The sequence below is a fragment of the Lottia gigantea genome (assembly GCF_000327385.1).
Source record: "Lottia gigantea unplaced genomic scaffold LOTGIsca_166, whole genome shotgun sequence".
Lineage (NCBI taxonomy): Eukaryota > Metazoa > Mollusca > Gastropoda > Lottiidae > Lottia > Lottia gigantea.
Window position 1 is genome coordinate 298227 of NW_008708067.1, and position 23094 is coordinate 321320.

Here is a 23094-nt window from a genome sequence, read left to right on the forward strand (position 1 = left end):
AATTTGTATAAAAAAAGGAAATGAAATGAATGGAGTTTTATGCCATGCAGTGTACAATGAGGATAATTTTTCCAGGACAGCAGCATTTACCTATTCTTTTTTCGATTTCCAACTGTCAAGGGATCTTTAACGTCTGAAAAAATGAAATGGTGCAAATTGATACTAATAGTCTCTCCTATACACTTTCCATGATAAAATTTGAAAAAACCTCTTAACAATCCCTTTAAGTTATTACATATATATAAATAGTGGGAGTGGTCCGTGTTTTCATATGTTATTTCTTCATAAATTTTAACAAAAACAGTCTATTTCAAAATATTTTCATGCAAATTTTTAGATTTTATGATATATATACTTCAAATTTTACCAAGCAAATCAGTACACAAATTGCAAGTTTAAAATTCAAGGTTAACAATAGTGTGTGAATATTCTGAATCTAAAGAATACATTCTGTAGGGCGAAATAAGTCTAGATTTTGAGTACAACCCAATAAAAAACAAGTTTACTATCTTGCCCTCTGGACAAATACTTTATATAATCATCATCATCAAGTATCTGTATAGTCAACACTGATGGATTTGATGAATATATTTATATTTTGATTTCTATAGCACAGTTGGTTAGAGCGTTGGTTCTTTACAGGACGTCATTTGCTTTGTAATGACTGATCTTGAATAAGTCATCTTCACTCATAATTCCAGTCGACCCAGCTGTAAATGGGTATGAAAGATCCAGGAAAGATCAATGCCAAGAGGTTTGGCCAAGGAACAGCTGGTAGAAAGGATCCTTAACTGTGAACCTAAGTTGTTATCCTTGTAAAATATAGTTGTTTCTTTCTTTCTTTTTTTTTTAGTACAAATTCATCAGTGATCAAAACTAATTTAGGCAATAATATTCGAACTGTGTTAAAATATCATTTTGACATATAAATTATAAATTCCTAGTGACGATAATCGATTATTTCGTTCATTTTACTCAGCTCTAGTTATCTATACCTTAAGGTTAAATTTTGGGGTTTTCTTGATCACATCAAGGTCAGTAAAATCATTCTAATTGCTTGTACATTTGTCTTGAATTATAGGTGAACAGTATGTCAGGTTTTATATCTGCCAAGTGACACAGATTTAACTATCATTGAGGAAAAAAAACAATCAAAAAGGGCGAAACTTCCTTGTGAAGAGAACATTGCCTCTTTCTTTACCTGCACCTACGAGCATTTCTTATTGTGACTTTTTTCAAACATCTTTAATTTTCAACTTTTCAAAATCTAACGTACTCCCTCACACCAATAAGCTGTTGCTTAAACAGGAAACATACTGGAATGACTTCTGCTTGAACCTGACTTCAGCCTTATATCACAATAGTATATATAACATTTATACAAGAAGATAAAATAACAAAAGATAACTTACCCGATTTCATGCCTGTAGGTGATTTCAGACCACTTCCTAACTTGCTTTCACTGGATTGTCTATTTAAACCAACATTAATCAACTTTCTAGTACCATACTCCCTATTAGGAATAAGTAAAGCACTTTGACTACTCAGAAAATAATCCTTGGCCACTTTAATGGCATCCATTTCATTAGCTTGACATTCAATATCACTAATGAAAAGTTTGAAAATATCTGGTCTGGGTGTTCCTGTCTATTTTAACACAGAAACTGTTGTATTATCTCGAAAGCACTGAACAAAGGTCATTGTAAAAGTTGCCTATATATTTCCATAACATTGTTTCATTCAGATTATACTATCCAATAGGTATGTCATTAATTAAAAATAATGAAGTATGTCATATAGATGAGTCCCAGTTCCATTCTTAAGGCACTTGGAATCTTATATCAAAACAATAATCCATAAACATTTATTTTGAATTATGCTGTATTAAAATAACAATGGTATTCACTGTTAAATAAGTCAGGAAAAACCTCATTAATGCACTTGAAGTGTATCTAAAACACTTAAATATCTTGAACACTTTTTTATGAACTTCAAATGTCCATCCCAGAGCATTAACCACAACTGAACAAGAATAATAAATTTCTAACCAAACCACAACTAAACACTTTTTTGGCATTAAAAAAACCTATTGCCAAAATAATGAGCTCTTTACGCCATTAAAGATCATTGAGAGTCCACATGTTATGTTTCAGTTTTATCATTTAGATAAGGTTTAAATCATAATTTTATCTATATAAGTCTATATTATATACAACAATGGAGGATTTACTCATGTTCATATTATAATGCATTATATAACTATTATATCAATAAATCAAACCACCAAAATCCATTATTATGACAGATTATAGCATTGCAGTAGACCACAAGGTCTAAAATAATGTATACCCATCAAATTACTGGTCAATTACTCCAAATTCGTAATCTAACTTTCAAAGGAGCCCCGGTGACTCAGTGAGTTAGACGCTTGCTCTCTAACCTGAAGGTCCAGGGTTCAATCCTGGCATAAGTCGAGATAATACCTTCGGATTTTTCAACCCGGTTTCCCCCTGTCAGTGATGCAGGTAAGAAGGGTTGACATGGAAAAAGCGTCTAGTCGTTTGGATGTGACAATAAAGCAAGGCCCTGTGTGCTACAGGCTGTGCAAGTTAAAGATCCCTCGACAGTTGGAAATCGAAAAAGAGCAGGCTAACGCCACTGTCCTGGCATAATTTCCCTCATCGCACCCTGCATGGCGTTGCCCATCTTCATTAGCCCACATGGTGCAGAAAAGTAGGACGTAAAACTCCATTCATTTCATTTCATTTCATTTCCAACTTTCAAAAATAATAATTCTTAACATGACAATAGTAGAAACCTATGAAACTATCATTTAAAATCCATACAAGACACTACAACTACAGTATCATAATAAATGATTTAGAGTGAACATGTAGACTCTTTGAAAAGGGATGCTTGGTTGAAAAAACCAGTAACAGAGTGGTATCAGGTGTTTCAGAAGGATGAACACACATAAATTCGCCACAGTAATATTGTAATGGAAAATTCTCAAAAATACAACTTTAGATACAGAAATAACAAAACAGAACCTGAAACATGTTGTTTTATTTTAAGATATATATATTTTGTTTTTTTCTTTTCTGTGGGATTCAGTATTAAATCCGTAATCACAATATTTGTCACTATCCAGTCGAGTTTAATCTCCATATAAAACACAATATTACGATATCCATAGCACCGGAATAATTCACTAGTCCTCTACATCAAAACCTATGACAATATACAAACACTAACACTTTATCACTCTACACTTAAGAATGTCAACTTGATCAACTCTAAGATCATAATCAAAGTGTGACTAAGTACATATTTTATATACCTCTATCACTTATATAGATAACTCGAAAACTTTAAAAGATATATTCATCTTAATTCATTTTATATCAGCTAACTCTTTCCCTTTTCAGAAAGAAAAGAAGTTCCTGTACAATTACATACAAAGTATAGTCAGAAATGTTTCAGCTAATACTCTGAAATTGAGCTCTGTTAAAGGGATAGTAAAAAGGTTTTCTAAATTTTTTATGTTTATCAGGTACACTGATATCATCAATTTGCACCATTCCAATTGCCAATCCAACGTCTGTGGTTCCTGCAATACCACTTAATCTGTTTTCCGACATCATCCTGCAAAATTTGCTTGTAATAAGACCTTAATGAGAGTGACGTCATAAAACACTTCGTTTTAATAGAATTGCTAGAACCACAGATGTCTAATTGAAAATTGGAATCGCACAAATTGATGCTATCAGTGTCCCTGATACACATACAAAATGTAGTAACCCTCTTTACAACCCCTTAAACTAACCTAGCAAATACTGTCTGTGTAATTTTGTCAGTAAATTGAGATATTTAACAATATAGCTTGGTGAATTTGAGTATCATTTTCAAAATAGTAAGCTTTATGCTTGTCTTATATTGCCCTTGCATTGATAAAAATATAGTTTTGTAAGAAAATTAAACACACTCCCTTCCTATTGGCTTTTGCATGCAGATTATTAAACTATGTTCAAAATGATAAGATATACTCTTTGTTTATATTGTCATCACTGCAAATTTATTCTTTGAGTAGGAAGACAGTAGTGAAAGTATATATACAAATACCTTGAAACCAACCATAAAATATGACCTGGGTGTAGTCCGTATACCAGTATTAGAATACCCAATAAAGACAAATATCCATTTAATGGCTGATTTTTATTGCTTTATTCTTTAATCAAAGCTGAAATCAACTATTAACAAATTTAAAGATAGTTTCAGAGATTTCATTAAAGCAGTCAAGTTCAATTAAAGCTCCTGTGATAACTTTCCTTGTGAAGTGATACTCAGGACAATTAAAGGTGGGTGTCCTTGTTTTTTTAGTGTCAAATTAAGCAAACTATTTGATTCATTGGTGTTCTTGATGAATTATCATGTATTCTTAATCATATCATTATCTTCTTATTGCGTATAATCAGAGTTTAACCCAATCATAATGTCCATGTATGTACAGTCTGGATAAACAAAAAAATACTTTTTGCCTTTCTTGATCGGTCACACATTGGAATTCTGCTGGTAATTCTCTTCTAATTTAGTGATCAATCATGAATTTTTTAAGTGAGACAAACTGGTATTTTTCCAAGTCATTAGAACACCCTACTTTCTATTCATATAAGTATTAGCAATTTTCATTTTCATAAATGAAAATAAGGGTACCCATCTTTAATAAGCCAGTAGCAATAGCTGTTCACCTTATCCTACTGAAATTTCTAGAAAATTGTCCTTCAAACCAAGAATTTAAACCAAATTGTTGTATTCTTATTTTGATTTCTACATTTATTTTGGGCAAAGCAAACTGTTATATTTTGTATTATGCCATTGTAATTCCTTACTGACTATCATTCCTTTAAAAGAAGTTCAAGATAGAACTTTTATAAACTGCTTCAAACCAATTTAAAGAGCGATAAGATGAAACCAAGATGAATGGTACCAAGTAGAACAAGTTATCTGACTTTGTAATTATTTTACTAATCAAGTTTCACTGACCATGTGATATAATTATACAATAAATTGGTTTTAAACATTCTAGACCATGCAATTACAATTCAAACATGAACTATGCAGAGAAATCTGTGATTCCTTGGTTTAATTCAAATGTTTTTTGATCACACCATAGTGATGACTAATTGCATATGACTGCAAATAAGAATAGCGGGCATAATTTTTGCAATTCTCATGTGGCAAATTTTCTCACTTCCACTAGTAAAAAATGTTTAAGGTTTCAATGGTTATTAATGTTCCTGTGGTAATTTCTTATATATTTCAGATTCGGAAGATTATGGATTTTCATTTCAAATATTTTTTATTATTATTCAAACTAAACCCACAAACAATTCTCTCTCACTACAGGTTAAGCCTACATGCCTGTGCCTGTGCTTTCGTAAGATTACTTAACCACAATGTTACAACCTAAAATTCCTACTACTGAATTGTGAGTTGGATTCGGTACTGAATCACTGACAAGAGACCACTTTTAGGCATAAAAGATCCTTATTCAAACACATTTCTGAGATCTAATCAAACTCTCCTTACACTGGAAATAGCAATAAGATTACTGATTTCACATGTAAATCAAGTATAGAACCCACCACCACCATCATCATCATTATAGCCCTTAATACATCATTGTCCAAGTACATATAAAACTCAACAGATAAAAGATAAAACACATACTAAACACAATTTCTAGCTTTGAGCACAAATCACTGTCATGAGACCACATTTAGACAAAAATGTGCCTTATCCAAACACATCTCTGAATTCCAATCAAAGATCCTAGCACTTGCAGATAGTCATAGTAATAAGACTACTGATTACAGATTCAAGCATCATCTGTTAGTTTGTACACTGACCATATAATCTAATAATTTCAGTATTAATTTGACCAGCAGGAATTAATTGTATTTCCAATGGAGTGCCACATACAAGGCAAGTCTACAAGCAATCCTATTAATACTGTAATATAACTGCTGGGCTTAGTGTAGATTTAATTACTGGTGTAGCGCCAGATTTAAAAGGTTTTCAAACATTTTTATGTGTGGATTATGGATGCTTATAGAGCAAAGTTTTTGCTTTGTTACTTCATCAATATTAATAACTAAAATCAAGGCTGTAATGATGTATTTGCCAGTCATGTCTGACCGGTTTCATTGATTTTTACAATTGGAACTTTACCGAATGCAACTAAACTTGTCCAAGACTTTAATATTCAATTACAAATCAGCAAACTTTATTAGAAAATTTGCAAGTTCTCCTTCCAGACAAGCAGCATCAAGGTTTGAAGCAAAGAGTTAAGATGCTTTTTACATGTAAGCCCCTCAAATCTGCATCACAAACAGAAAGAAACTAGGATGAAAAATCCCAAAGGTATCACTATAGTACCATCATACCAGAATCAAAACGTAGCAGAAATTTTCTTGTCAAAGGGCCAAACCTCAGCGAGAAAATATCAACAGTCATTAAGAAATGAAACTCAGACGTGGCAGGTAAATACAACTGGTAAAAGAACAATCCTGGCTAAAATATTCGTTATAAGAAGTCATTTAACTAGGTACTTTCATTACAAATACAACCTAAAATAGCAGTTTGTCCACCATGAATTGAAAAAAGCTATTGTATACATACAGGTTTTGACAGTGTGGAAAGGAAGTCAAATAATAAATCTAAACAATATGTGTCAACAAAGTCCAGTAAGTTACCTAACTAAACAATTCAAGATTTTTCAGTGTGTTTCAGGTTTTCATTCTTAAACCTGGCCAAAATTTAAATCTTTGTTTGTCATCCATTTTGTTAGTATAATTCTGTAATTTTAAAGGGATTGTAAAGAGGTTTTCTCATTTTTTTATGTGTATAGGGAATCATCAATTTGCACCATTCCAATTTTCAATCTGACATCTGTGGTTCCTGCAACACTTATTTTTTATGAAATTGCAGGAACCACAGATGTCTGTCTGAAAATTGGATTGGTGCAAATTGGTGCAATCAGTGTCACATAAACAATTTTGAAAACCTCTTTACAATCCCTTTTAATGTGAAAATTTTGGTTTTGCTTTACGTTGATGAGATGCCATCTGGCGTAAATAAGTGTTCTAATCAATCAAGACTATATTCTTGAACATGAAAGAGATTACAGGGTAAACTGAAGAGAAAAATCAGGATTTAGAGGGGGAAGGGGGGTGATGCAAACCATCAAGGATCCTGAAAGAGGTGATAACCACTGGTCTAAATTGGGTTTTTTTTGTATTTTACATCCACCTGTCAATTTAAGATACTCTGTGATATATAGCAAAGACATATAAGCTCATAGAAATAGTGAGTAAAATTCCTAGTTTGAAGTATTTTTAAAGGAATTAATGCCATTTTCGTACATTTCTAGTACTTCTGAAGGCTATTTATTAATATTCACGACCCAAATCAACCACTGGAAATGGCGCATCTGCCCCTTTCAATGTCAAATTGTGAGCAATTCTCAAAGAAATCTAATTTACTTGAGGCATTAATTCCTAAATATTAGGCGAAAAAAAATTCAACATATAATTACTCACAAACTACTTAATTGAATACAAATCATGCAATTTCCTCATTAATCTTACAATATTAATTAGTGTTCTCTAATTAACTAATTATAACCTTCATTAATATGCATTGATCTATTTACTCTTACGGCCATGAATAACATGAGAAATTATCAACATTATTCAAACAATAATCAACATTAATAACATTAATGTCATTGTCACCCCGCCATCTTCACAATGTCAAGCTATTATGAACTTCATACTTATACCTTGACTGCAATAGCCATCATTCTTGTATTATGGTGAATGCAAGTATGTAAATGCAGCGATTGGATTAAAGCAAATACAGTTCTCAACAGAAAACCTTAATGCTTACAGCCTTTCTATTGCTCTGATTGACTGTATTCGCTAATGTACAATACAATCAAATTGCTGTAATCAGTGATACAAAACAGGGAATGGCTATTTCTGTCAATGTATAAGTACAAAGATTGTAATAACTTGACATTGGGAAGATGGCAACCAACATGATCAAGGAAATGGAATGGGGACAACCTAGCAGTATGTGATGTCAGCAGAATTGCCTACAGCAGCCCAGGTGATGTCTTGCAATGACAATATCAATATTGTGCAGTTTAAGACAATTAACATTCAATTATTATATTATATTAACAAAGTCATAGACATCCTAATATTCACTTTATCAGACAACAGAGTGTAAATTCAGCAATATTTATCACTTTTCAGAATTAAGATCTGACTTTCCTGTCCTCTACCATTTAATTGAAACATTATTATAGTTAATACATTGCTCAACATATATAAATATATATCAAATTCATATTTGAAACAACCTGACATTGTTCAACATATAGTAACTTACATCAAAATCTCAATTAAAACAACCTGACATTGTTCAATACAGGTTTTATCAAAATCTCACTTGAAACAACCTGAATATCAAAATCTCACTAGAAACAACCTGACAGTGTTTAACATATAGATGAATTCATCAACACTGAAACACCCTGCCATTAATATACAGGTATATCAAAATCTCACTTGAAACAACCTCACATTGTTCAATATACATGTATATCAAAATCTCACTTGAAACAACCTGACATCAATATGAAGGTATATCAAATTCTAACTTAAAACAACCAAGCATCTTTCAACATATATTATATATAAACACCTCACTTGAAACAACCTGACAGTGTTTTACATGACATCAAAATCTCACTTGAAACAATCTGACATTGTTCAATATCAAAATCTCACTTGAATCAATCTGACATTGTTCAATATCAAAATCTTACTTGAAACAACATGACATTGTTCAATATCAAAATCTCACTTGAATCAATCTGACTTTGTTCAATATCAAAATCTGACTTGAATCAATATCAAAATGTCACTTGAATCAATCTGACTTTGTTCAATATCAAAATCTTACTTGAAACAACATGACATTGTTCAATATCAAAATCTCACTTGAATCAATCTGACTTTGTTCAATATCAAAATCTGACTTGAATCAATATCAAAATCTCACTTGACACAACCTGACATTGTTCAATATCAAAATCTGACTTGAAACAACCTGACAGTGTTCAATATACAAATCTAACTTGAAACAACCTGACAGTGTTCAATATACAAATCTAACTTGAAACAACCTGACAGTGTTCAATATACATGTACATATATCAAAACCTCATATGAAAAAACCCCGAAATATTCTCCAAATTTTCAATTCACCATTTTGAAGCTATTCAAATCCACTAAATATTCCAAAATACATTTGATCAGGTCAAACTGACAAAATTCCTTGAATTCACAAACCAGTACATATGGTTATCCTTATACACACTTGTTTCCTTGAATCACAAAATCACATTCAGGTTTTTACTTTAAATTAAGTCATGCATAGCTATAGGTTATACATGTAAATATATATAGGTATATACTAGTTTATATGATACATCATTTCTACATAGTAAACTAGTATAGCCACGTGAAAGTACTAAACAAAAAGTACTATATAAATCCACCACAGGAGGTAAAGACTGTACTGTAACCCAAATGAAATTTAGTTGACTGTAAAGATGACAGTACTGTGTTCAGTTCTACGTCCAATCAGGAGTTTGCAATGGTGGTACATGTATGCCATATAATGTGTGGTATGTGCCAACAGTATTTGACTAGTGGGGATATTTAGATGTGACATATATATTGAAATGTGATATAAGCTTTACTACTAGTCTGTTTTCATAGTGAGTTATGTCAATAAATATTTTAGACTGGGTAATAAAACAACATAAATATCACATGGATTTGTGTAAAATAGAACCATTGAACCTCTCACAATTCTGATGACTGCATTACATGCACGCTTGAACATTGCTGTTAATATACAGTTTTTGAATCATCCTATGTACAAATAACTGAGATCAGAAACATCCTTAATTCCATATATACCAAAATGCAATGTAACTGCTATGATGATATCATCTTAATAAACTTATTTCTTTACTTTGAAATTCATTACCACAAACCAAACGATAGCTTTCCAGGCACAGTAACATACGCCCACTACCAGCTATCAGAAATGATAACAAAGTCCTTTGTGACTTTATAATGAATTTTCAAAAATATTTTAAGTCGAGACAAAACCTCAAAAACATTTCAGTTTACAACAACTTGATTGACAATGGACAGGGGCGAAAGCAATATACATCCACATTTCCAAGTGAGCGTATATAATGAGTTGTTGGAAAAATGAAAATGTTTCTAGAAAAAGGTAATTAAGTGATTTACTATGGAAAGAGATGCTAATTCAAATATAATTATAGTTCGTTTCAAAGTAAACACAAAAAGTCAACAAAGATACAGGATTTATCTCCCTTTATCAAAGAAAATTTTCAAACACAATTTTCTCTATTATATTTCCAGGTCAGTGCTTTTATGATCTAATCACCACCTAACATTAGGTGCAGATTGTTGTCTTAAATAATTGTAATATTGAAATGTATTTCAATACATTTGCCTATATTTTGAGTGAATCTAAAATATGTCTTTCCAATAATCAGGTATTATTTTGATCTATTAGTTTGATTACGTTTTAAATCTGATTCAAATGGGATTCTGTAAATTTTAGTGCATATAATTAAGTTTCAACCAATCATAAATGTCCATGAATGTACAGTCTGGATAAACAAAACAGACTTTTTGACCTTTCTTGAACCGTCACTCGTTGGAATTCTGCTGGTAATTCTCTTCTAATTTAGCTAATTATGAATTAATTATGGACATGTGAGACAAACTGGTATTTTTCCAAGTCATTAAGGTCCTTATAATTCACTTCATTAAAGGGATTGTATAGAGGTTTTCTAAAATTACTTATGTGTATAGGGAACACTGAATCATCAATTTGCACCATTCGAATTTTAGATCAGACATCTGTGGTCCCTGCAATTGACGTCACTATCTCAAATTCCTTACGTGATGCAAGCACATTTCACGATTAGTGAAATCATCAAACTAGCTTAGCTAAAGTGAAATTACTGGAACCACAGACGTCTGATTGAAAATCGGAATAATGCAAAATGATGATATCATTGTCCCCGATACACATAATAAATTTAGAATACCTCTTAACAATAGCTTTAATTCAAGCACATATATTTTCCAACCTTCTAAACTAAGCAGGCTGTCTCTTTAATAGATAATGTGACATGAAACCGGTGAAAACGAGGGTCAAAGATGATATTTATCTGTAACCATATAAATCTGAGATGTCTACATAAATTTCCAAACTCCATTAGTGATGATCAATATATTTATTGACTGTAATGAATATTTTAGTAACTGTCAATCATAAACCACTGTTTTCAAAAGATTAGGATTTGGTGGAGGTCAAACTAAGTAAACCCATTAGATTGAAATGAAATGAAAAGAAATAGAGTTTTGCCTCATATCTGCAACCTCACATGGTGCAGAAAAGTAGGAGGTAAAACTCCATTCATTTTCTTTATCTGCAACCTGATTGAGCTATTGATGAAGGACAATGCAATGCAGAGTGCAATGAAGGAAATTTTGCTAGGACAGCAGCATTAACCTAAACTTTTTACAACTGTCATTATGTGCATAGCCTGTAGCACAGGTTTCCTGTTATTGTCCCATATGAACAACTAGACGCTTTCTGCATATTAGTCCCTCAGACCTGCATCATTGACAAGGGGGAAGCCCAAAAGAATGAAACACTGAATATAGCAAGACCATAGGATATAATGCAGGCACCCTATGAACTCTCTGAAAATTCTGGATTTAGCTGGTATGTTCATATCAACTGTACCAGGACATGATTTATGCCAGATGTTCAGTATTAAAAGATATCTGAGATTGAGCTTTATCACCTGGTAAAATAAATAAGGTTTTTTTTTTTAGCATAGAGGCAATTATACATGAATATTATTCTACTGGGCGAATGTAGATGGAAATGCAGTATGCAAAAGACAATTTTGCAATGGGGGAAATTTTGCAGAAATCATTAGTTTACCAAATCCATCCTAAAGTGGACCATTTAAGACTGGATAGTTTATCTAGTTCTTATATTTTGAAACTAGACAAAATTACAATGAAAATTTTATGAAAATAACAATTAAACCTACCTTAGTGTAGTAAACTTTCCAGGCATTTTTCAAATTTTCAATTATCCAGTTGTTAAAAGAGAGAGGTTAAAAAATGTGAAATTCCGTAACACAAATTTATGAAGCTGTCACACCAAGATGTCTGTATAAAAACACTCACAATCAATAAATAACACCCTGTTTTGGAGTTCTTTAACAATGGAAAGCAGAAATGTCAAACTCTCTTTTGGAGTTCTTTAAAAATGAAAAGCAGAAATTGTCACACTGTCTTTTGGAGTTCTTAATAAAAAGCTATTTAAAGAGTCCAATTAGTTTTGAGTTATAAAACACATAAAATTCCAATTCACTTAACAATGAAAAGCAAAAAAGTCAAATTCACTTCGAGCTCTTCGATTAATGAAAAGCTAAACAGTCCACTACACCGTCTGCTCTCAACTCTTCTTCAATTATCACATTAGTTCACTAAGAAATTAAATAAATGAGAAACTAAAATGTCTCCCTGACACAGACAAACTTTTCACTTTTCAACTTTTGATCCTTCTCACCCCTACTTATTGTCATTTATCTTATCTTGTACATAAAACAAAACTTTTGGCTTCAAAACAAAACATGCAATAGTAGTAGAAAAAACACTCCTAAAAACTTAACTTAAAATACATATATTAAAACGTGAACACTACATTTGTATCAATTCATCAAAACTGTCAAATTATGAGTATGTTTACTAGCCAGAAATCAAGATAAACAAATTTATCAAGTTTTTTTTTTAAATATGCATTCACATGTTCATTTTGTTTTTAAATTCTGATGAGTCAGTAAAAAAGAAAGTCAGATATTTTTTTTTTTAAATTAAAAAATTCATCCATCTCATCCACAAATATGCTAGAGCAAACAGAAAACTTTTCAAGCAGAGACAATCCACCTTTAAGATGTAAAAGTAAATTTTAATCAAACTAGAAAAATTAATCCCATTGGTCTATAGCATATTAACCAAATCAGAGTAATGGCAGAAAAGGTTAAAACTGATTAGAATTCTCTTCTACAAACAAACATAGAAAATAATTTGATTTCAATTCAAATGATGAAAAAGAAATCTCTCAATATTTGCAACCAATGAAAAAAATAAAAGTTAAAGTTTGCCTAACCTTATAATGAACTAGAAACAATATTGACAAACGCATGCAGTCGACACTTATATTTCCCTGCGTCAATATTATCCCTCCAATTATACGCATAGCACCTTACTGACTTGTGGAGGTATTTACCACTTCACTTCAATCTCATACTCTTAATACTTTCTACAAACATTGAAAAGACGGAAAATTTATCACCTCTAACAAAGTTAAGACAACCGCTTGGTCGATGACTTACTACTTTCACCACAAAACATGATAGATGTTGGTATCATGATTATTTTTCATGTTTTGAATATTTTATGAAGACATGGGAGATCTTAACTTAACTGTTTCAACACTAGCGTCCACTTTACCCTCTACAGAATACCCGAATGCCCATAAGTGGTCATCAAAAACAGTTTCAAATGTTATTGCCATGTTTAAAGTTGGAGTATGCATTGATTTGTTTGTTATTTTTGAAATATCATAATATTTGAATAGATCATTAAAATGGATTACTCCCTCTTTTTTTAAATTCAAAAAACAACATTTACTGAACATTTCTTTAAAAAAATTAAATATTGGGAGGCAAACGCTTAAAAAATTGCTTCCTGTTTATATAAAGCTGATACACACTCCCCCTTTAATGGTTCTTCCAACAGAAAATTATAATTTAAGCTCAAATGAAATTTCACTACTCCTCTAATGACTTGTGAATTGTATCTGGTAATTTTTTCTTTTTTAACATTTGAAATACCGTCAATTGACAAATCAACAACTTTTCAACGTTTGACTAAGTCGACTATACCCTTAAAGGGGCAGATTCACCACTTTCGGGGGGTTGATTTGAGTCTTTAATATATGTAAATTGTCTTCAGAAGTGGTAGAAATGTATGAAAATCATAAAAAATTCCTTCAAAAAAATCTCATTTTCTCTTTCTATTTCTATATATGGCAGAGTATCAAGAAAAGACGAGTCGTCTATTTAACTTTTTAACTTTCTAACGCGGATAATTCTGGACACACATGGATTTAAAGACTCAAATTTCAATGGTGTATTGTCAACATTTTTACTGATTAGTTTAGCTAAAAAAATCCCCTTTTTGAGACAAACATACCCTTTAGGTAGATCAATAGATTCTTCACAAGTACATGTTTGCACTAAAAGTAAACATTACTCACTCCTTCTCAGCAAGTCCCAACAGTAGATATCTACTTTTTGTAAAAAAAAACTTCCTTAATATGGAACATATTAAACATGCACCAACAGTATAATAAGATGAACCCTTATGTTGAAGGTGATTTAAAAATTGTAAACAAATCATCACACCTACTACAGACCATTAAAATAACAATCTATCACTGTCAATAATCTAAGATGACATTACTTATGAATAACATGTTATGAAAAGTTGTAATTAACAAGCCTCTAGCTAATTACTAATTACTATGCTTTGTCTGTTACTGCAAAGGCTGGGCTACATAAAAATTATAAATACATATAAGCTGAATTTCAAATAAAGAACTGTATGTATAAATAAACCAAGTACCAAGGATCCAAAAAGAAACCTGAAAATTTTCCATTTTTTCAAAATCAAGCATTGGTGAACCTTTTTATAGTCTTATCTCAAAATGAAATATCACATATATAACGCAATATTATGGAATAAACTCACTTCTTCAACAGAATATATAACAACTAACAATCATAGGAATTAACTCTGCTAATCTCAATTATATTTAACCCTGTTAATCTCTATTATTCTTAGTTGTTATATATTCTGTTGTGTTTTATTCTTTCAACAGTTATCAGATAATCTAACCAATCCAAACAAACGACAACCAATCAACTATCAATCAACAAGAAATACCATGATCAGAACGAATTTGGAAGAATGAAGGAGATCGAGTAACTCACACCACACCACCCAGGGCCGAGTTTCACCGCCATGTCATTCGACCCGATCAGATCTAACGAAGTATCAACAACCACACCAACAACACAGCATCATTTAATTTGAACCAATCCAACTACCAACTACTACGACTACCAACAACTACCTAGTTTGCGATATCAGCATCCGCTGAAAGCGAACGTTAACTTGTCATCTCTAACAACCAACCATACTTTCATCTGATGACGACACATGCAATTTGTCTTGAAACGTTAGGTATTTAATATTTTATCAAAGAAGTGTGCCTATTCCATAATATTGTCATGTGTTGAAATAGAGTTTTAGATCGTCTCTGCTCCTGATATAGCTGGTGAAGAAAGACAGTAACATATGGGAACTTACGCATACCCTTTTCCAATTTCCAACTGCCATGAGATTTTATTTAATGCTGTTCATGTCAGCCCCTTGAAACCTGTGTCACTGACAAAGAGAGACTGGGTTGAAAAATAGCTCAGTTCCAAAACAGAAACCATGCATAACATCATCAGTGCAAAAAATTTTTTTTAAAATTCGAGCTACAGATGCAGAGTTGTTATCAAATGCACTAATGCATAGTACCATAAGATTCTAGGTTTGATAACCAAGATCTTACAAAAATTTCATAGTTTCCCTGACTCGCATAGAAAGCCTTTATAAAACATCTATCCCATTTCGTCTTTTTATTTCCAATATTAACACTGTAACTAAACCTCATCTTCAATAAAAACACGATTAGAAAATTCCTCACACTCTCTCTCTAGCAAATTAATCATAGCAGTCATAATCTTGCCGGAGAAATCTCAAAATAAGTCAATAATTTGGTTTCAATATCTCGATAGAATTCTACAGACTGTAACTGATCTTCAACTTCATTATACAATGTAGGAATGAAAAGGCTTCAGGAACAGACATGCTCCCAGCAAGATACTTAATCGTGTTCTTTTATAAGTTTATTACCACTTATCAAAATTGATGGTTTTTCCCGTCTGATATTTTCTTAAGAGAATCAATGTTTAAGATCGTTTAAGAATCATGCAGTTGATATTTGTAATAGTCAAAGAACTTTTCAATATTTTCATCATAATATAATAAAAAATTTTCCATTTTTCATTTTGTCCATTAATCAGGATTTAATTGACAATATATAACATATACGTAGAACAAAAAGTTAAGCACCACTAACTTTAATTCAGTATATTCTGGGACGTTGCATACGTCGTAGAGACCCTCCTGTGCAAACTGTAACAGTTGGATGCAGCATTGCATCAGTAAGTGGCAGTATATTCCTCAACAGGACATTCAAAGATTGATGAAAACAGATACTTTGCATTTGGGGCTTTCAACATTAGGTCCCAATATATACATCTCTGTTATCAAGTATGATTGTGAATTGCATTCATTTGCAAAACAATGGTTCAAAATCTGGTGGCACTTAACTTTTTGTTCTAGGCAAATCTTACATGCTTTGAAGTTCAAAGGACAGACATATTTCATGTTGAGCTATTCAACATCAATTGAAGAATCATATTTTGGAAGGTCTATGACAGGGGTTTTCAACCTAACCTGGTGATAAATACCCACTAGTTGGCTGCCCTACTGGTGAAGAAATTTTGGTTTCGAAAAAAACATCAAAATATTGAAATCTTACCCAGTTAACCCCTGAATTACAACACATGTCAACATAATTTACAATACAACCATATTTATGAAATTAATAGTCTTTTAGCTGTTATACATCATGCATGTCCGAGATATCTCCACCTTGGAGTATAATCAAAATTCTTGACTGAAACCATTTAAAGGAAAACTATGTGGTATACTATTAAGTTTTTAAATGTTGACAAATAATGAGATGGGGTATTTTTAATGTCACTTTAGTCTGAACTTTTAACTATCTTACTCTTAACCTTTCCTTTTCTCACATTTATCAAATGTTTTTGATGTCTACTATACCACTGATAACTGACATTTTATACTAAGACTTTTCAAATGTTAAAGGAATAGAAAAGAGGTTTCCTTGCCTTTGTATACATGTACATATTGGGTACACTTTTGATATCTATGACCACCATTTTGAGTGGTTCTTGTACTACTAGACCGAAACATCTGTCTCTATTCCCATTCTGTTTCAGCCTCTGTTAGCTATTTGGACAGATGTCGGTTAGAGTATAGACAGAAAAAATAAGCCCTGTTAAATAGGGATATTTTGCATCTCCGCAGGTGCAGGGTTTTTAAACCTATTTAGATACCTCTGATCTGCAAAACCAAGATATATTTGGAAAGATGAATATTGTTGTAGTTCAGTCATACCATCATTTTCTCCCTACACCATTTATGTCATGTCTCCGGTTCCATCAAAATTTTTTTTTAAACAAAACTGATCTCGCATTGGCTAATTTAAACTGCCAAAAGGTCAAAGGTCACAGTCACGGGATACTAACAAAATGAAAGTTAAGCTAATTCCCAACACTTATTTAGAGTGATCGAAATGTTAATTTAATATTATGTAAGAAACGCATCTCCGGAAGTGTGGAAAATCCCCATTTAACAGGGCCTTTTTCTTCTGACTCCATCCGATAACTGTCAAAATATCCATTAGAGACTGGAATAGAGGCAGATAATTTGTACTACGGTACTACCAGAAAAATGTGACTGATGGGATCGCTATCACAAATACTGTACAAGCAAAGTTTTTTGTTTGTTTGGAAATAAGGACAGTTTATCTGGTCAAATTACAGAAACTCCAGACATCAGACATGAATTCAGAATATTGCACTCAAAAACTTAAAGTATCCCAAATTCACATAAAAAATCTAGAAAACCTATTTAAGAGTCCCTTTTGCATATATTTCAAATTCATTTTTCAATCTACATGTACATTGCTGTAATAAAAATGTTCACCATTTCCTTGTTTGTGTATCACAGTTACATGCATGTTTCACTGATGATCATGTATTTACTGTTTAAAAGGAAATGTTTTGATTAAAAATATCACAGATAACCATTAATTTTGACTCTCGAGCAACTGTGCATACGTCAAACTATGTTAATTTTTTAAGTAAATTATTGCTTAATTAGCTGAAACATTTTCAGACAAGTTTTCTGTGAATGAAATCCTTAATCTGTAAAAACTTGTATTAAATATTAAATCTATGGTTTCTGATCCAATGACTGTAAAAATATATCTGATCTATCAGAGAGCCTTTCAAAAGCCAGTAACATGTAGAAGTGGGAAGTTGTATTTATAGCACAGATTTGTTATTTTCAAACGGTTGATTTGGGTCCTGTGAATATTATGTAAGTGATCTTCAGAAGTACTAATAATGTAATCAAAAATCACATAATTGGTCAAAAATACTTCAAACTAGGAATTTCACTTTCTATATCTATATGTATTTTCTATATATGGCAGAGTCTCAAGAAAAGACAGGTCTTCAGTCTTCAGAAGTATTAGAACTGCATGAAAATTGCATATTCCCTTCAAATACACCTCAAATTAGAAATTTCTACAGTTCTATATATGGCAGAGATAAGACGAGCATTTTAACTTTCAAATGCAGATAATTCTGGGCATTCATAGATTTGAAGGCTTAAATTTTGCCTGAGAGTTGCGAACACTATTACTGATTAGCTTAGCTAAAAAATTTCTATGGTTTATAGGTCAAAAAATTACCAACTTGTTCCTCTAAACTACAGTCAACTCTGGTCAAATCAGTGAGAACTCCGAAAGGTAAATGGAGACAATAAATTGTGTTGAAACGTTATGTACTTTGTTATTTAAAAAGTGTGTTATACCATAATATATTCCCTTGTGTTTTCTGTTATATGTGCTCTCGATCAGCTTCTTAATGTCCTTCAAGTTCTTTGAGTGGGATGTCTTGATAAGAGTGAAGCAAACCAGTATTATGCAGTGCATGTCATGTCAACAACTTCTGATATGCATGGCAAAGTGTATCAGAATTATGCAGGGTGTGTTTAAGTAGTAAATCATGATTCAGTAATTGTTTCACACATCATTAATTTTACTTCTACCACGATTCACTTACTCTACATACATATCAATATTGGGATATCCATTTTCAATTCACATAGGTCAGAAGTAGGTACAATGTACACAGACATGGTCCTGTCTAACTTTCATTGTCAGCCTATTTGCATAGCATAATTTATGACAACTTTTGATAATACTAGGTAAAAATATTGAACATGATTTAAAGAATAATTTTGTCAGATCATGGTTGGTGAGTGTTTCTAGCAGCAGAAATAACACAAAAACAAATAAAATTGTCTATTGTCTGAGCAAATCAAAATGTTTTTAAAATTTTCTCGATATTTTTGAAGAGAATTGGGATATTCTTAGAATGTCTTTGCGTTGATAAAATTATAATCTTTTGAAGGTTTACATTTAATAGAAACACATTTCTCTCCAAGAAATTTCAACCCAAAAATGTCACAAATTTTGTCTGAAAATTGTCGTCTGTTATAACAAATTTTGAAGACATGAGTGCTCAAGCTTATATTTTCATCAACTCAAAAACATTCTAGGATTAACAATACTATTTTAAAGCTGCTAATCCAAACCTCATAAAAATGATGGGAAAAATTCTTTTTACTGAGAGAAAAGGCCCGCATTTCAATCAGATAGGCTTTTATGTGTTGATATCTTTGTAATTTCTGTGTTAAAGTTATTGTGCTATTGATAGTTCATTTATTATGCCCTAGTGAATAACACTTTACATTAATAGACATCAATAGATATTGTCCTTGTGATCTGGTTGAGTCACTTCCTTGTAAATACAAATAAATGAATGAAGTCCACATTGTATGAGTGCTTCAGGAAACAAGAATTCACAAAATGTGACTAATCGCTCACTACATTTCTATATTTGAATACTTTTAATCATTTCAGAAAAAAATTCAAATTCAAGTTTTTAATTATATCTCATCTGACTTAAAATGCTTTCGGTTAATAGAAATATAATTATTGATTATTTAACAAAAAAGAAATACATTACTCCCAAAATTACGTTTAAAAATGACCCGAATATCAACCAGAAACTTTTCCTCGGTAAAATCATATTCCACAACAAATTATTTTTTCATTGTTTGCAGTTTTCATCAATTCAAAAACAATTGAAATTTGCCAATTCAACTCATTCATTCAATTCATATATATAAATGCTTTGCAAATTGCAATTTCAAAAACAGTGTGGTCAAAGAATAACATCGACAAAAATATCAAATCCCTAAAAAAAAAAAATTAGAAAAGAATTTGTTAATCCATGGTAAAACGTTTTAATAAAATACACTAACCTTTATTAATGTTAACATCAAGGTACATTGAGTTGATATGACAAGCTATAAATTATAATAATATCTTTTATAGGTCATCATCAGTATAATAAGTGTAAGGCATGACATGCCCTGTCAAAAACTGTCAAAATCTCTCTACCTTTTCTATTAGTATATATTATAGTATTTTTTAAACATTGTGTTCTGAAAAGTTATTCGTAATGTTTAAGCTAAAAAAGTTCCAAGAAAATTAATTGAGAAAATGTTTTGACATTCTTAAGTAATTACTTTTGGTAATAGATGCATGTGGAAATGTGAAAGGTCATCTTCACAATGTAAGTTACTGCTTCTTATACCTTGACTTCTTGTGACAAGGAAGTCTGTGATTTGATTGGATCGTATGCTACCTAATACAACCAATTAGAGCCCTTGACAGAAAGACTAAATAATATCGCTGTGTATGTAACTAATCTTGCAAGTTTCTGTTTTAAATAACCAAGGAAAATGGATTTTTTTTATATTCCATAAAAATATACAGGAAAAGTGCGTAATGATGTCAAGGTATAAGACAGATTTCATAATACCTTGACATTTTGCAGATGTTAAATTTCAATTGTCATCACTTTGATCTACATCAATGTCAATTCATCTAAAACCTGTCAGAAATACACAAACTAAAACATATCACCTTAAGAGATATTAAAACTAAATTATCTACATCATACATATGTATCAAAAGTCAACTTAAGTTCATCCAAAAATCCCAAACAAACCAAAAATATGAAAGGTAAAAAGGCACTGTGTAGTCTAGCATAAATATTTTGGACATACAAAATTTAAGTCATTCAGGCTATATTCTTTAGATTGCAGGGAAAACCTGAGAGAAAACCATGAAATGGTAAGGATTTATAGATGAAGGGGGTAATGCAATCAATCAAGGATACTGAAAGGGGTAGCCTAATACAAAAAAAGGTTGAAAACCCTGGATGTAAATGTTTCTGAAATGAAACTATCTGTTCATCTAATCACTGACAAAAATCCTCGAAAAAAAAACAGAAAAAACATTTTACCTAAATCAATTAACCTAAATTCCACCATCTAAAATTCCTGACAGAAATTACACCAAAAGAAAATGTTCCCCAAAGCATAATATCCACAATAATTCTAGAGTCATGTAAACTTACTAACATCAAGATCTTCACTGAGTTACAAGATTTAAAATATTACTACAAATTATCATAAAGACACTATGTTTATATAGAAATTGCAAAACAAACAGGTGCCAAAGTACCAAAGCAAGTAATCCATATCAATTTTCAAGTCATCTAAACACCACCTTCTCCAAGATCTTCATCAAAATATCACAAATTATCAAAAAGACACTTTGATATTTTAAGATATTTTTAAAGACTATATAGTTAAAAGATGACATTTGGAAACTGTTAAAGGATAGTAAAGACTTGAAAGATGACATTTCACTTGTATAATCTTCAAGATGATACCCAGTGTCATGTACCAAGGACAATAGACAATTTAAAACAATTAATATCTTATGGAAATAGACATTTATTTCAATGCCTTATAAGCTTCTGCTTTGCCATATAGATCCAATCAAATAAGTAGGCAATCAAATAAGAAAAGGCTATTGCTACTCCCGACTAATATTACCATCATTGCACACTACATGGCATTGCCTTCATAACTAGCCCTTTAGTCCAGAAAATTAATAACAAAAATTTTTCTTTTCATTCATAAATGCAGATAGTCAGCTTATATAAGACGACATCAAGGAGCCTATAAAAGGGCATGCTATCCATTCGGTCGTACCTTAGTCTCAGAAACAGGATTCAGCTGATCAATAAAATTGCTCACAGTTTAAAAACACAAAAAAACAAAGCAGAATTAACCTGCCTTACAGGTTTGTACTCAGTACTATTGTTCACAGTTTACAAACAAAATTGAACCTTCTTATTCATGTATTTCCAGAATTATCAGCATAATCAAGTTAAACAACAACTGACATTTTCTTGAGGTAATAAATGGATTTTTTCATTCCAATTTCAGTTTTTAGACAATAACATCCACAAATTTCCTAAATATACACATAAACTCACCAAGATTCAATATATAGTAACAGTAAACAAAAGACAAATATGAACACACAACCTGCCTAAGCAAGAACATATTTATACAAATAATCATACAAAAATGAAATAGTTACCCTTTTTGTTTACCCTCTTCATCTTCTGTGGGTTTAGACTTCTTCATGGCAAGACTATGACTATACATTTCAACACCTATCATTATGATCTGATACTACCAATAACATAGCGTTTGGTGTAACAATGCACATATATTCAAATTTGTTTGGACATAATTTTATACACTGCACACAGAAAAAATATCTAAATGACATTATGATTGACAATTTTATATCATAAAATTCATATCATTCACCTTTAACAAAACATTTCAATAGACATTATAATGAATCGTGTAATGTGATTGTGATAAAGCAGTATGA

General features: G+C 31.4%; 1 protein-coding gene across 1 annotated transcript; it reads left to right on the forward strand.

Moving 5' to 3' along the window:
• Positions 1-6407: 6407 nt before the first annotated feature.
• LOTGIDRAFT_173624 (hypothetical protein) lies at positions 6408-22601 on the forward strand (the record flags this gene model as incomplete). Its single annotated transcript, XM_009051396.1, has 5 exons — positions 6408-6542; positions 6684-6746; positions 18939-19008; positions 19470-19519; positions 22557-22601. 5 exons carry the CDS (start codon positions 6408-6410, stop codon positions 22599-22601), a joined length of 363 nt encoding a protein of 120 aa, XP_009049644.1.
• Between the last annotated feature and the right edge of the window lie 493 nt (positions 22602-23094).